Below are 13,732 nucleotides of genomic sequence, written 5' to 3'. Positions count from 1 at the left end.
TTTGACTAATGACTCAAGTTGTCAAGTTTAAAAGTCACAATTATTACTTTTTTGGTAACTTTTGACTGTCTTGGATACCTAAGGATCTATATAAAAATCTTCAAAACTCACACTGGCCATTAGGGCTAATAGTAGACTCTTACTTTCTGTTGGTCACATGCACATTAGCAGCCGATTCAGGGACCGACTCAGACGCTTCTGAATTGTGTTAACATATGTAATGATTGTGAAGGGAGGGGGAGGAGGTGTGCTGTGACCTCCACTATTGAGAATAGGGATGAGTGGACCCGTGGAAGTTTGGGTTCATCTGGGCCGACCAAACTCTAATCCAAAGTTCAGTTCGGGTACCAAAACTGTACCTGAACTTGAACCCGAATCCCATAGAAACCAATGGTGACCCAAACTTTGTAGCTGGAAAACCGCTCTCCCTCTCCTCCCTGGACTCTGCACCAGACTTTACAGTTCGGGTTCGCTCATCTGCAATTGTGGTGGACTTCATATAAACTGCTGTTATCTGTCATTATAGCCCTGTCTATGATGATAATGAGATTGCTGAAAAACCTTTTTTATATATAGGAATTTTAGATAATAATATGATTTTATATATATATATATATATATATATATATATATATATATATATATATATATATATATATAGATATATATATATATATATATATATATATATATATAAAAATAGGTTTATTTATTATTATTTACTTATTTTTTAATGGTAAATTGCTTAAATTTGATTTTTTTTTGCATAAAGAAAAGAAAATAAATATATATATGTATGTATATATATATTTATTATCTAATATACCTAAATAAAAATATATTTTTTATTTATTTAACATAAAAATCAGATTTGAGCAATTCAGCATTTTCTGATGACTCATCTCTAAGTCTGATTTTTAAAAAAAAATCTAATTTGAAGTTTTCTCTATTTAAGAGCAGCACTTTCACCTTGTATGGCCAGGACGATGGAAACATCTGAAATACCTGCATTCCCCATTTAATCCGTAACAATGCTGGTCTATCATTTCCCATAATTCTGCATTGTGCCATTCCTCTATTATTCTTCTGACAAATCTTTGTCATAATCCTACAATTGGCTGTTACCATCGAAAGGGGGAATGTCCCAATTTGTCATCTCTTCTTGGACAATTTCAACATTTTTAGGGACACCTCCCCAATTTAGTCATACATTTCTAAGAGGAAAAACTAAGGAACAACACAATGCGCAGAAACATGGCGCAGAATTGTTACATTTTAGAATTAAGAATTATGGAAGAAACGACAGGTCCAGACCTTCGCGCATATCCATTTCCAATAACGGACACTGTGAAGCTACTATTGATGACCATTGATGTCCTTGTCGACCTTCCAAGGATCCAACCTTTGATTGTTGCAGAGTTGGTGGGAGTGAGTTGAGGAGCGCGGCTGGAAGGTTGGGAATCATTGGGAGGTCTAACATATTTTAGAATGGTGACCAAGAGGAGAATTGTTATCTGCAGTGACATGTCATAGCGTACAATACAGGATATCCAATAACCCCCTATCGCATATTTTATTTTTTAGCACATTCTGAAGTTCTTTATTCAATTTCAATCCACCTGTAATGATAGAAAATACAGCAACCACAACCATAGAGGCATGCGTAAAAAATAGGGTAAAGGATATATGATTCCAATAGTTAAAAAAAAGGGATTTCTGGCAAAGATACGTTATTGAAAAAAAAAAAAAAAACAAGTCAAGCAACGAGAGAATAGGTAGATTTAGCTTTTTGTTTAAGCCACAGGCAGTACCTTTGAGGAGGTGGAACACTAGGAGACCAGGATCTAGTCCGACCTATACTATCTACATGGAGGGATCCTGTCCGAGAACAGTGATTCGATGACATGACCTGCTCTGGTACGGATAACGTTGAACTTTGCATGTCACGACCATTGTGCCGAAAATCTGTGAAAAGTAAAAAAAAATAAAAAAATAAGAGAAATGTGTTAAGGTTGAGTGAAGACACAAGGAGCATAGCACAGGGAAGTGTGAGAGTGGGAAGCCATGGAGAATGAGGGTAAGAGGCTACAGGTTTCACAAACATCTTTTATGGCCGTTCTTGACAAAGCCATGACTTAAAGCTATGAATCGCTGATTGATCTCTGCATTGATCAAATCACCTTGGCTGGGCTATATCTGGTACAAATAATATGACAAATATTATCAAAGATCAACTTATCATCAGACTTCTGTCTGTGTCATCATAGAAAGTTGCATAAAATGATACCTGCAATCGGAAATCTTATTCCAGGGAAATTTAAAGGGGTATCCCATCTCCAAAATCCTGTCTCAATATGTAGTAGGTGAAATAATAATAATAATATTAGCAAATACCTCCAATTAGTAATGTAGTATAGTTTTTCTTATTTGCCATGTCTCTTTCCTCATGTACAGGCATTGCAGGACTTTAGGTATCCATGGTTACGGCCACTGATGAAGTGACAGACAGTTGCTAGTGGTCATAGTGGATACCTCAGGTACTGCAATGCCTGTACATGAGGAAAGAGACATAGTGGGTAGTGATGAGCGAGTATACCCGTTGCTCGAGTTTTCCCGAGCATGCTCAGGTGGTCTCCGAGTATTTGTGACTGCTCAGAGATTTAGTTTTCCTCGCCACAGCTGCATGATTTGTGGCTACTAGACAGCTTGATTACATGTGGGGATTCCCTAGCAACCAGGCAACCCTCACATGTACTCAGGCTGGCTAGCAGCCGTAAATCATGCAGCTGCGGCAAAGAAAACTAAATCTCCGAGCAGTCACAAATACTCGGAGACCACCCGAGCGTGCTCAGGAAAACCCAAGCAATGAGTACACTCGCTCATCACTACTCACTATGTCTCGTTCCTCATGTACAGGCATTGCAGGACCTGAGGTATCCATGGTTATGACCACTATCAACTGTCTGTCACTTCATCAGCGGCCGTAACCATGGATACCTAAGGTCCTGCAATGCCTGTACATGAGGAAAGAGACATGGCAAATAAAAAAAACTATACTGCATTTTTAATCGGAGGCATTCGCTAATATTATTATTATTATTACACCAGCTACATATTGGGACAGGATCTTGGAGATGGAATACCCCTTTATGTTTCTCTTAATATGTAAATGAGCAGTTAAGATCTCCCTAAGAATCTGCCTCCAGAGATTTATAGAAATGTGAACGGCTTATCAGTGTGAGACACGTAGATCAGGAGGGGAGATATTACATCTCTCACACTGGTAACGTCCCCTCTCTGGAGGCAGATTCTCAGGGAGATCTATGTCCCGCCCATAGATCTTAACAGCTCGTTTACATTTTAACATATTAAGAAAAGTGTGGACTGCTCTGGAATAAAACATCAGATTGCAGATATCAAGGTATAATTGTATTCAACTTTCTATGACCTACATGCCCATGTAGACATCTTAGGAGGGTTGATTCTACTGACAGATTCCCTTTAATGAATCGGGCCCTTTGTCTTCTGTTTTGATCACTTTTTAATGGACCCCCTCAAAGACTTCAACTGCCGAGCATGATACACAAATAATAAAAAGTGCTCTGAGTCTGACGGGCCGAACATGAAGCCTCTTCTAAAACACATGTCTGTATGGATCAATAAAGCTTCATGGGTCTGGGTGCTGTCCGTTTGTTTTATATGGAGCGGTAGAGATTCATGGAACCCCAATAGATTTAATGGCAGGACGTGCTCTAGACACACAGATCCGTGTTTCTATGGTTCAATGAAAGTCCTTTGGAAATCATTTTTACCAGTGTACTTCCCATTTCATTCTCTTGTTACTATGATTGTATTTGTACAAGTACCATCGGAATTACGAAGTGCCGCGGATTATATTGGTGACAGATGCAGAAAAATATAATTATTGTTTATTTGTACTTGCTAGCTTAGTGAATAAAAAGAAGAATAAATTGTCATTTTGATATCTAGCGCTAGACAAGGCTTCTCGGCAGCACGCGCCAATATTGAATCCTCGACACGTTACGTAGGGAGAGCTGCAGATCACAGGTTAGATCACTTTCTACAATGTTTGCATTCACTGGCGAACCTGCTCTCCTAAAGCTTACTCTCCTTTACCTCATCTTATACATGACCTCGCACATATGAAATCTGAAGGGATGAAGCTCCGGCTAAACATCTTGATCATTCAATGCACTTTAAGAAAAGCAGATTAGCAAGAATTCCTACCTGACACAACCCCGACTCCGTCATCGCAGTCATAGTCAGACACTTCACTGTCACTTATTCTCTTGGATCCTGCAAAGAATATTCAGTGAACAGTTCTTCAAATCTAATTTCCACTTATAGCTGGTAAATCAAAGGCTTCTTATGTATATATAAAAGAAAAATAAAAAAACAAAAAAGAAATAACCAAAACAATTCAAACCTAAGGACTATGAGAAAATACTAAGGAAAGTAGGGTAGCAATGTAGAAAATTAGTAGGGGAGCAGTCAAAACCTGTTATTAGAGGAAACACAATTAGCAGAAGTGTTATGTTATGTGTGACCTATAATACTAATTTACGAGGTTCAATATAATAGTGTAATACACTCATTATTTATTTATATGAGCTTGTTATAACCCCGCACTCTTTAGTTACATGGAGCCATAAAATAACACCTACTGAAGCTTATAGAGCGTTACTGTACCTATTTATACCTAAAGCCCTATATTACATCTGTAATATGGTGCCTTATGTGAGCAACACATGGCGGCACATAAAGTACCTGTAGTATTGAGCTATAAGAACTGTATACGGGAAGAGACGTTGTACAGTAAAATAATAGTTATATATAGAATAGTAGATATAATTGAATACTATTAAGTGCTGCATACTTTTGCTATAAATACCAACAAACAACATATAGTGCCCTAAAGTCTCATAAAACTAACATTTTTATTAAAATGATTGAAGAAAGATTAAAGGTAAAAAAAAAGCAAAGTAACACAAAGACATGTGGTCCTGGGGCCCCAAAGCGTGTTTCACCCTAGCTTCATCAGGAGGACACACCCTCTGATGAAGCTAGGGTGAAACACAGGTTGGGGCGCCAGGACCACATGTCATACCAGTCTTTCCCACTATAAAATGTAAGTGCTTTACTATTGTTTATTTTGAACTCTTATGTCTCCACTATGGTATAATCTATAGGCACTGACAAGCATCTGCTATACATAACTATAGTTACTGGAAAAGAATACTTTGTATATTAAATAACAGGTATTAGATTGAATATCTATGTTATACACGTGGTCCTCCATTGTGTTACTCTGCTTTTTTTTACCTTTAATCTTTGTTATTAATTTCAATAAAAATGATAGTTTTATGAAACTTTAATGCACCTTTGTTGGTATTTATTGGACTGGGTGTTTCTCAGTTGTTAATTCTCTGCATCTTGCCATGCTCTGGAGTATTGGTTCTAAAATTTTTGTTATACCCCTATTATTTTAACATGATACTAATTAATTAGAAAGGTAATTGTCTAGTATATAGTTTTACAAATGACAAAGGGAAAGTCATTTTTTATTGTGTTTTTTTTCTCCTACAATTGACTCTTTTATTCAGCAGATGGGACACCCGAAATCTTGAGAATTAATCGGTCCCAAGGAAGAGATGGAATCCACAAAAAGGTATGGAGGCTTGCAAAGTGTACACCCAATAGTGGTCTATTTTCCAAACCAATGGGCGCATAGTAAATCTATAACTAATTCTACTTGTAATATTCCAGAACTTCAGTACGATGGTGATTTTAACCGAGATGTGACTGCCTGCTCCAGCTACCACTTGAATGGCTCCTTGAATAGTTGAGATAACGATGGCTTGAGTTTTGCACCTCTGAGATACAGGTCATCAAATATTTAGATTAGATCCCTGAATTATGACCCATTTACACCAGCCAATAATCGAGTGTTTGTAGCATGAAAATAGGCCAAACGAGTGAACGCGCTTTTGTCAGATGCAACGGCTTTCATGCGTGCACAGAAATCAACCTTATCGGCAGCACATTGCCCCGTGTAAACAGGAGGTGTGCTGCCGAGAACTAGATACAATATGGAGACAGAAAAATCGTTTTAGTGGTTGTCCTGTCCCCATTTATTGCTTTTTGTAGCTTGTGTAAACAGATCGTCCATTGGCGCTCGTTTAACAGCTTGGATCGGCCTGTCTAAATGGGCCATTAGGCTCAAAACATAAAAAAATAATCATCTAGTAATAACCATTGTGACACAGCAGTCACTGGACTATGACTGGCTATCCATCTACTCTGTATGTTATTCCCATAGACTCCCAAAATACTGAGAGGCTAATTGACTTCATATTAAAACTGGTTCTGGCGTTTCCTTGTGAGAGGTAAAATTTTTGGTCTAGTTGTTGTCTGTGTCCAACAGGAATGGATTCCCTGAACATCATTAATATCTATAACATATTGCAATTCATATTGATAAAGACCAGCATAATATTAAAGGGATCAGGGATCGAAGGAAAGAAGGGAAGCCATCAGATACTGCTATTTTATTACAAGATTTTACAAGACATCCTCATGAGTTTGCATTTTAGATTACTTGCCCTTTAAATGAACACTCTGCATAACTTAGGCATTCTAAGTGGCTGGATAAATCCATGGGCGGGGGATACGGGTTCTAAGGGGGTGGAAAAATTCATGGGCGGGGGATACAGGCTCTAAGGGGTTGGAGAAATCCATGGGCAGGATACAGGTTCTAAGGGGGTGGATAAATTCATGGGCAGGATACAGGCTCTAAGGGGGTGGATAAAGTCATGGACGGGGATACAGGTTCTAAGGGGGTGGATAAATCTTTGGGCGGGGGATACAGGTTCTAAGAGGGTGGATAAATCCATGGGTGGGGGATACAGGTTCTAAGGGGGTGAATAAATGCATGGGCGGGAGGTAAAGGTCTAAGGGCGTGGATAAATCCGTAGGCAGGGGTACAAGTTCTAAGGGGGTGGATAAATCCATGGGCAGAGGTACAGGTTCTAAGGGGGTGAATAAATGCATGGGTGGGAGGTACAGGTCTAAAGGGGTGTGGATAAATCCATAGGCAGGGGACAGGTTGTAAGGGAGTAAATGCATGGGCGGGGGATACAGGTTCTATGGGGGCGGATAAATCCATGGGCAGGGGTACAGGTTCTAAAGGGGTGGGTAAATTCATGGGTGGTGGGTATGGGTCCTAAGGGGCGGATAAATGCATGGGCAGGGGTACAGGTTCTAAGGGGGTGGATAAATCCATGGGCGGGGGATACAGGTTTTATGGGGGCGGATAAATGCATGTTTGGGAAGCACAGGTTCTAAGGGAGCAGATAAATGCATGGCCCGTGGGTACAGGTTCTATGGGGGGGATAAATCCATTGGCCGGAGTACAGGTTCTAAAGGGGCGAATAAATGCATGAGTGGGGGGTACAGGTTCTAAGAGGGTGGATAAATCCATGTGTCATTCCATGCCTCCTAAGGATAGGTGCACACGGTCAGTAGATGGCAGTACTTTGGACGCAGCACATGTCCACTTCGTCCAAAGCACTGCTGGCTATTGAAAGCAGATGATTCCGCATGTGTTCATTGAACCGTGCGTATTCACCATGTCCAATAGATTGGACGGTGAAATTTATCATGCGGAGGCTCGTGCCTCCATAAGAGAAAAAGACATGCTGCGGTCTGTAGAGACGTGCCGCATGTCCGTCTCTGCGGGTGAGCCGCAGGCGTCTCCGGATGCATAGTGGAATATTTCTTGAAATCCCATCCACTATGCTGTAACATCAGGACACTGCGGGGTGGACGATGGACAAGTACGCAGCATCCATTCCGCAGCATTTACTGATCGTGTGCACCTACCCTAAAAGCCTGCCTGAGGATAAGGCAGTGGATTAATTTTACTCCGAGTGTTCCTTTAAAATGCACATTTTAACCTTCTACATATGTACAGTACTTAGGTAGTATGTAAGCATCAAGCAAGCAAGGTGAACTATAGGAAGGGAGGATTCTGACAATAACATAGAACATATGGACACTGTATGATATAAAATGGCAGCTTGCTGAGGTTATACCATACTGTGCATATGATGACATGCATAATGAGCTCTCGCATGCTGGAGTTACCTGAATTATATGAATATGGGCCTCTATCTGGAAAACAAATATTAATATGAACTGATGTGAAGGGAAGATCAATATGAAATCAAATATGTAGAGGAGAGATAACATATCATTAATTCATTATAGTAATATGTAAATTCTATAATTACATTTTTGGATATTATAAAAACATTGGTGCATTTTTGCATTGGTAAATTTAGGAATTTTGTAATAGTTTGGTTGTGAATATCTCCGCTACATACCATAGCTTTCCTGAAAATGGTAAATAAAAATAATTGCACTCTATAAAGCATGCAGTCCCATGTAAGTTTGCTCTACGCAGCAGCTTAGCTGTGTACGTACTAAAACTGTGCAATGGAAAACAAAGCGACGATGGTTGTGATGACAGCTGATCTGGCAAGCTCAGACCAAGTCGATCAACACAGTCAATAGCAGGGATCGAAGGGCAAGAAAACACTGTCATCTACTGCGGAGCAGTCAATGGAACAGAAGTGACCGCAGGTCTCTATAGTAAACGTGCTGCACACTGATACTTCCACGTGATTGACAAACACATCAGAGCAAGCACCAGTGTTTACAGCAAGCAGTTATACTATAGGGATCAATGATCTGACTGTATGATGCCCGAAAACAGGGGAGTAGCTGTATGGGGTAAAGACTAGTGATGAGCGAGTGTGCTGGTTACTCGGGTTTTCCAAGCATGCTCGGGTGTTCTGCGAGTATCTTGGGTGTGCTCGTAGATTATGTTTGTTTCCCCGCAGCTGCATGATTTGCGGCTGCTAGACAGCCTGAATACATGTGGGGATTCCCTAACAAGCAGGCATTCCTCACATGTATTCAGGCTGTCTAGCAGTCGCAAATCGCCAAATCGCTGATCACTAGTAAAGACATAACAGGTAGTGATGAGTGAACATCCTCGGATAACGTCTTATCAGAGCATGCTCGGGTATTATCCGAGCATCTTGTGCTTGTATATTATGTTCCAGTCTCCGCTGTTGCATGATTTGCAATTGTTAGACAGCCTGAACAGATGCAGAGATTGCCAGTTTGTTAGGGAATCCCCACACATGTTCAGGCTGTCTAGCAGCCACAAATCATGCAGCCACATGGACTTGAACATAATATACAAGCACGCCCAGATGGACAACACCCGAGCGTGTTCACATAAGACGTTATCGCCCAACACAGGGTAACCCTCCGACATATAAGAATACATGAGAACTCTCCCATAATGTCCAGGAGGCTTCGAGAAAAAGGGGAACAGCTCTCCAGCACCCGGTATATCTCCCAGGTGCTGTCAAAACTTCACAAAACTTCACAAAAAGATGCTCGTCATCAAAAGGAGATCAACATAAAAAGGCACATCCAGGGTGTGGAAGAGGCCTAGAGGGAGTGTGGCTATATAAACCACTGTCAGTATCCTCCTAGAAGGGCATCCCTAAATGTTAGAGTAACTAAACTTTCTTTTAATTTTTTTAGAATTTTTTCCAGCATGGAAAGTTACAAAGCTTTGCCAATCAGTTTATTAGATTTGTTTCTACTCCCGTAAAAAGAAAATGTCATGTAAGTGGTTTCCAAACCTCTGTTATTCCCCAGTTTATTTGCTTACAGCTGCATTGCTATCAGAATGTAGCCATGGAGTACAGCTGATGGCAGTGATGGGTCGGTGACGCACAGGCGCTGAGCTGACCCGTCACTGCCATCATCTGTACTCCATGTGAGAATGTTCTCATATCAATACAGCTGAAGGCAAACAGACCGGGGAAAAGCAGGAGCTTACAAGCCACTTACGTTACCTTTTTTACTACAATGAAGACAAATCCCATAATAAAGTGATTTGCAAAATTTGATAACTTTTCCATGCATTAGTAAATAAATAAATGAAAACATTTAGTTATTCTCTAACAAGTATGCATATAAGAGTCCATCTGTTTTATAACTGGCACGTGGCAGGTAAGGGGCTCCGTTACAGACTTAGGGTCCCAGTTACTCCTCTGCCTGAGAGCACACATTTGATTGGATGATACCTGCAGAACTGATCACTTATGACAGACCAGACTACCAATGAGCACTGCGACTGCATGTATGAGATCTTCACATGATCATGAATGGAATTTACAGGCAATTTATATATTGCAGCATTTGAAATATGGTATAATTACCTTTTATATGTTATTTATTCTGTTTCCTTGTCAGTTGATTTGGATTTTTTTAGGATTAGAGCGTTCTCCTACTTGTCATTCTTAAAGTCTGTCGATTCAGGCCGCCCAAACTAGGCAGCACACATCAGAGCCTGTCTGTGCAGTTGCAGTCGGATTTGTTTTTCTCTGAAGCGCAATGTCTGATTAATATTCTAATATCTCTTTAGTGATCGGAGCTTGTTTTAAGTTTTCTATGAAACTCCAGAGGTTTTCAGAGACAAATACCCCTTACAGCCAGGCTCTGATTTATGCTGCCCAAGGTTTGGGCGGAATTAATAGACCGACAGGTTCCCTTCAATCATGAAAGGATCCAGCTCCATAATTGCCTTTGCGTATGCATGGTGTCGTCAGAGAAGCGCGGTGCCAAAAGCAGAGAAAGAACTTGACGTTGTCAAGTGACACTAAAAGCTGCAGAGCACCATCACATCATGCCTGTTAACAGTCCCATATTTTTACAAAACTTTCCTGTATGACCTGTATCAAAACAGTGGTGGGAGTTATGCCAATCTGCATAAAATAAGTTTTTAGTGGGCTGTTTTAAAGAAGCCGTCCTCCTCCTCCCATTAAAGTTTTTATCCTCTTAATATACTGCAATCATTATATTATCTAGCACTGTGTACTTACAATTGCTCATTTTGCCTTTCTACCCATAAAAGTCTTCTCTTTTATCTTCTCTGTGAAGAAACTGGAAGTCTCTTGTCCCTGCATTTGTCATCCCCCTGGTCACCTCCTGACCCAGCTGCTCCACTTCTCTCCCCTGCCATAGACCTTTGCAGTGACTGATGACTCATACAGGGAAAATTGACCTCCTGTTTCTACATAGAGCTTAGAAGGATTCATAGTCAGTTTTTAATCACGTGATGTCATAGACCTAATGGAAAAGATAAAAATTAGCTGGGTAGAAAGACAAAATGAGCCATTGTAAATACACATTGCTGAATAATATGAAGATCGCGAGGATACAAATTCTAACAAGAGTGCTTATTTAAGGGCTCTTGTAAGTGGAAGCAAATGCTAAAGCGAATGTCCAACTTTTATTAATTTTATACTTTCCTAATATCTCTTTAGTGATCAGAGTTTGTCTAATTCCCCTGCACAGATGCAGATGTAAAAGATAACACACTGGATTCCTTCAGCCACCAGTAGAGGGAGTGTAGGAATTAAACGTATACTGTGTTATTACTGACTTTAAAGGGAACTTGTCATATCCTCAAATGCTACAAACTTGCAGATATAGAGTTAATCTGCAGGTCAATCATGTTAAAATGTCATCTTATTGATAGCGTGGCTACCGGGAGAAAATGAACTTATTTCCTCCTAGAAGCCGCCGGCTTTCAGTCATACAGGTGGGAAAGAAGTGGCTATAGTCATTGCTCAAAACATCATTGTGCATAGATGTGCTGCAGAGCAAACTGTCAATCAAAATGCCTGGGAGAGCTTACAGACACTGTGTACTGAGCAATGATTGTACCCGCTCTGGTGGACCTCTATGACTGAAAGCCGGCAGGAGGAAACATTTTCCCAGTAGCCGTTCTTTCAGTAAGGCAGTCAGACATCATTGTAACCTGCACAGTAACCCTAAATCTACAGGTTAATCATGTTATATGACAGCTCCAACATAATTGTATACATTAAGCTCCCAGTCTCCTCTAGTGGTGGCTGTAGGCAGCCTGTATGTTCTCTTTTATATCTATGTCTATGCAGGGGATTAGTAACCCGGTATCAGAAAAACAAACTTCCAACCTCCCTAAAGATATATTAGGAAAATAGGAGAGATCTGTCCCTTGATTTAGAAAAACAAGAGAAACAAATAGATGAAGTATAAAAGGTAAATCTAATATTCATATACTATACCACTTTCTAAATCTGGCATATGTGTATGAAAAGTGATAGACCTGTTCACACTGGGTGATAATGGTGTGGCAGATTAGCACAGTACACCTGAAGAAGAAAATGAGACAAATCTCCCAGTATAACACAGAGTTGTAATTATTCAATGTACTCGTGTAAAGAAAAGCATGCATGGAAGTGTGACACAGACATGAGACCCTACGTCACAGCGCACACACGAGGGGAAACGCTGCTGCTTAAAGGGGGTTTTCCACTTTCAAAATGTTATGTTAGAGAAAATAAGCGTTGCATATAGTACATACTGTAGGTCCAGCGATGGCTCCCTGCTCTTGCCTACGGTTTTCGTTGACAAGGTGCAGTAGTGATGGCATAACTGCAATGCACATGATGTAGGTGGTAAAAGCCTCTGAGCTCAGTGTTTGGCTGCAGTGGCCATGTGCACGATACCACCGCTGCAGCCCATCAAGAGGTAGCAGCACAGAGGTAGCGCTGGACCTTCGGTGGGCGAGTAACTTTGCTTTTATTATTGGAAAATCACTGGAAGATCTACCACCAGGCGAGTGCCCAATAGTCACCGTGCTGACACTGCTGAGAGGGGGTCGGACAGTGTTATATAGAGGACTGAAGTGGCCTCCATAGGAAAGATTAAAATATGCCCCTTCTCCAGAGGACTCTCTTCTCCAGAGGACTCTTTTCTCCAGAGGACTCTCTTCTCCAGAGGCCGCATAGTAACTACGCGGTCAGCTTTTATGTACGTATGACTTTGAGGTTAGAAGTTGGCATGCTAAAGTAGCCATCAGCCAAACAGTTATGGCACCCAAACCAACAATCAACAAAAGGGAGAGAGAAACAAGATTCTTCATGACAACTCCCATGATGAGGCATATTAACATCCAACATGCCCGATTCTTCCTTCACTCTGTTATTGGGGAAGGGATCAACGCCAGGTTGTCAACTAGACGACATCTTCAGACAACATTTATCTGCTTTAGACTTTTAATGTTCAACGACAACATGAAGATGTTTCAATACCCCCTGATTCTTTGATTATACATTTCCCTCCAACGTTTGTTCATTAATTTAGCTCAGAGTAAAAAAAAAAAGGTGTAATTAGCATATGAAAGAAAAGCAGGATTTCATTTTTCTTAATCAAAAAAGCTATGTCAAGGATGGGTCTCTAGGTACCAGACATGCACTAATTACTCCTGAAGACCTACTTTGCAATCTTCTGGTTGGGCTCTCCCCGTGCATCTGCCTCCGTTGCATAAATGGGGATGGGTGGGGTAGTGGCAATGAGGACACATCATGCGTCTGAAGCTTGTACCAATGTGGCTCATCATCTAAAAGTGCAGTTTCTAATTCAATTAGAATCTGTGGGAACAATTAAAATAAGCAGTCAGTAGATGCCGGTATGGACGAGAAATACAGCATGGGAACATAAAGAAAATTAATATATTATATTAAACATGACCATTAAACATGATGACTTTTCCACCAAATATTAAAAAATTACGAAA

General features: G+C 40.4%; 1 protein-coding gene across 49 annotated transcripts in view; it reads right to left on the bottom strand.

Moving 5' to 3' along the window:
- RIMS2 (regulating synaptic membrane exocytosis 2) overlaps window positions 1-13,732 on the bottom strand; it is a 618,543-nt gene that overhangs the window by 178,411 nt on the left and 426,400 nt on the right. For 31 of the 49 annotated variants that reach the window (XM_077271021.1, XM_077271012.1, XM_077271004.1 and 28 more), the window contains 4 exons: window positions 13,433-13,586; window positions 8,167-8,193; window positions 4,249-4,317; window positions 1,812-1,965 (listed from right to left, as the gene is read on the bottom strand). In XM_077271021.1, the coding sequence (XP_077127136.1) occupies window positions 1,812-1,965; window positions 4,249-4,317; window positions 8,167-8,193; window positions 13,433-13,586 (404 nt within the window). The remainder of the gene's footprint in view (window positions 1-1,811; window positions 1,966-4,248; window positions 4,318-8,166; window positions 8,194-13,432; window positions 13,587-13,732) is intronic. The other 18 variants (XM_077271056.1, XM_077271022.1, XM_077271037.1 and 15 more) reach the window with 1 other exon arrangement.

This window comes from Ranitomeya variabilis, chromosome 6 (genome assembly GCF_051348905.1).
Source record: "Ranitomeya variabilis isolate aRanVar5 chromosome 6, aRanVar5.hap1, whole genome shotgun sequence".
Lineage (NCBI taxonomy): Eukaryota > Metazoa > Chordata > Amphibia > Anura > Dendrobatidae > Ranitomeya > Ranitomeya variabilis.
Note: the sequence above shows the minus strand (reverse complement) of the source record. Positions and strands in the feature narration are given on the sequence as shown.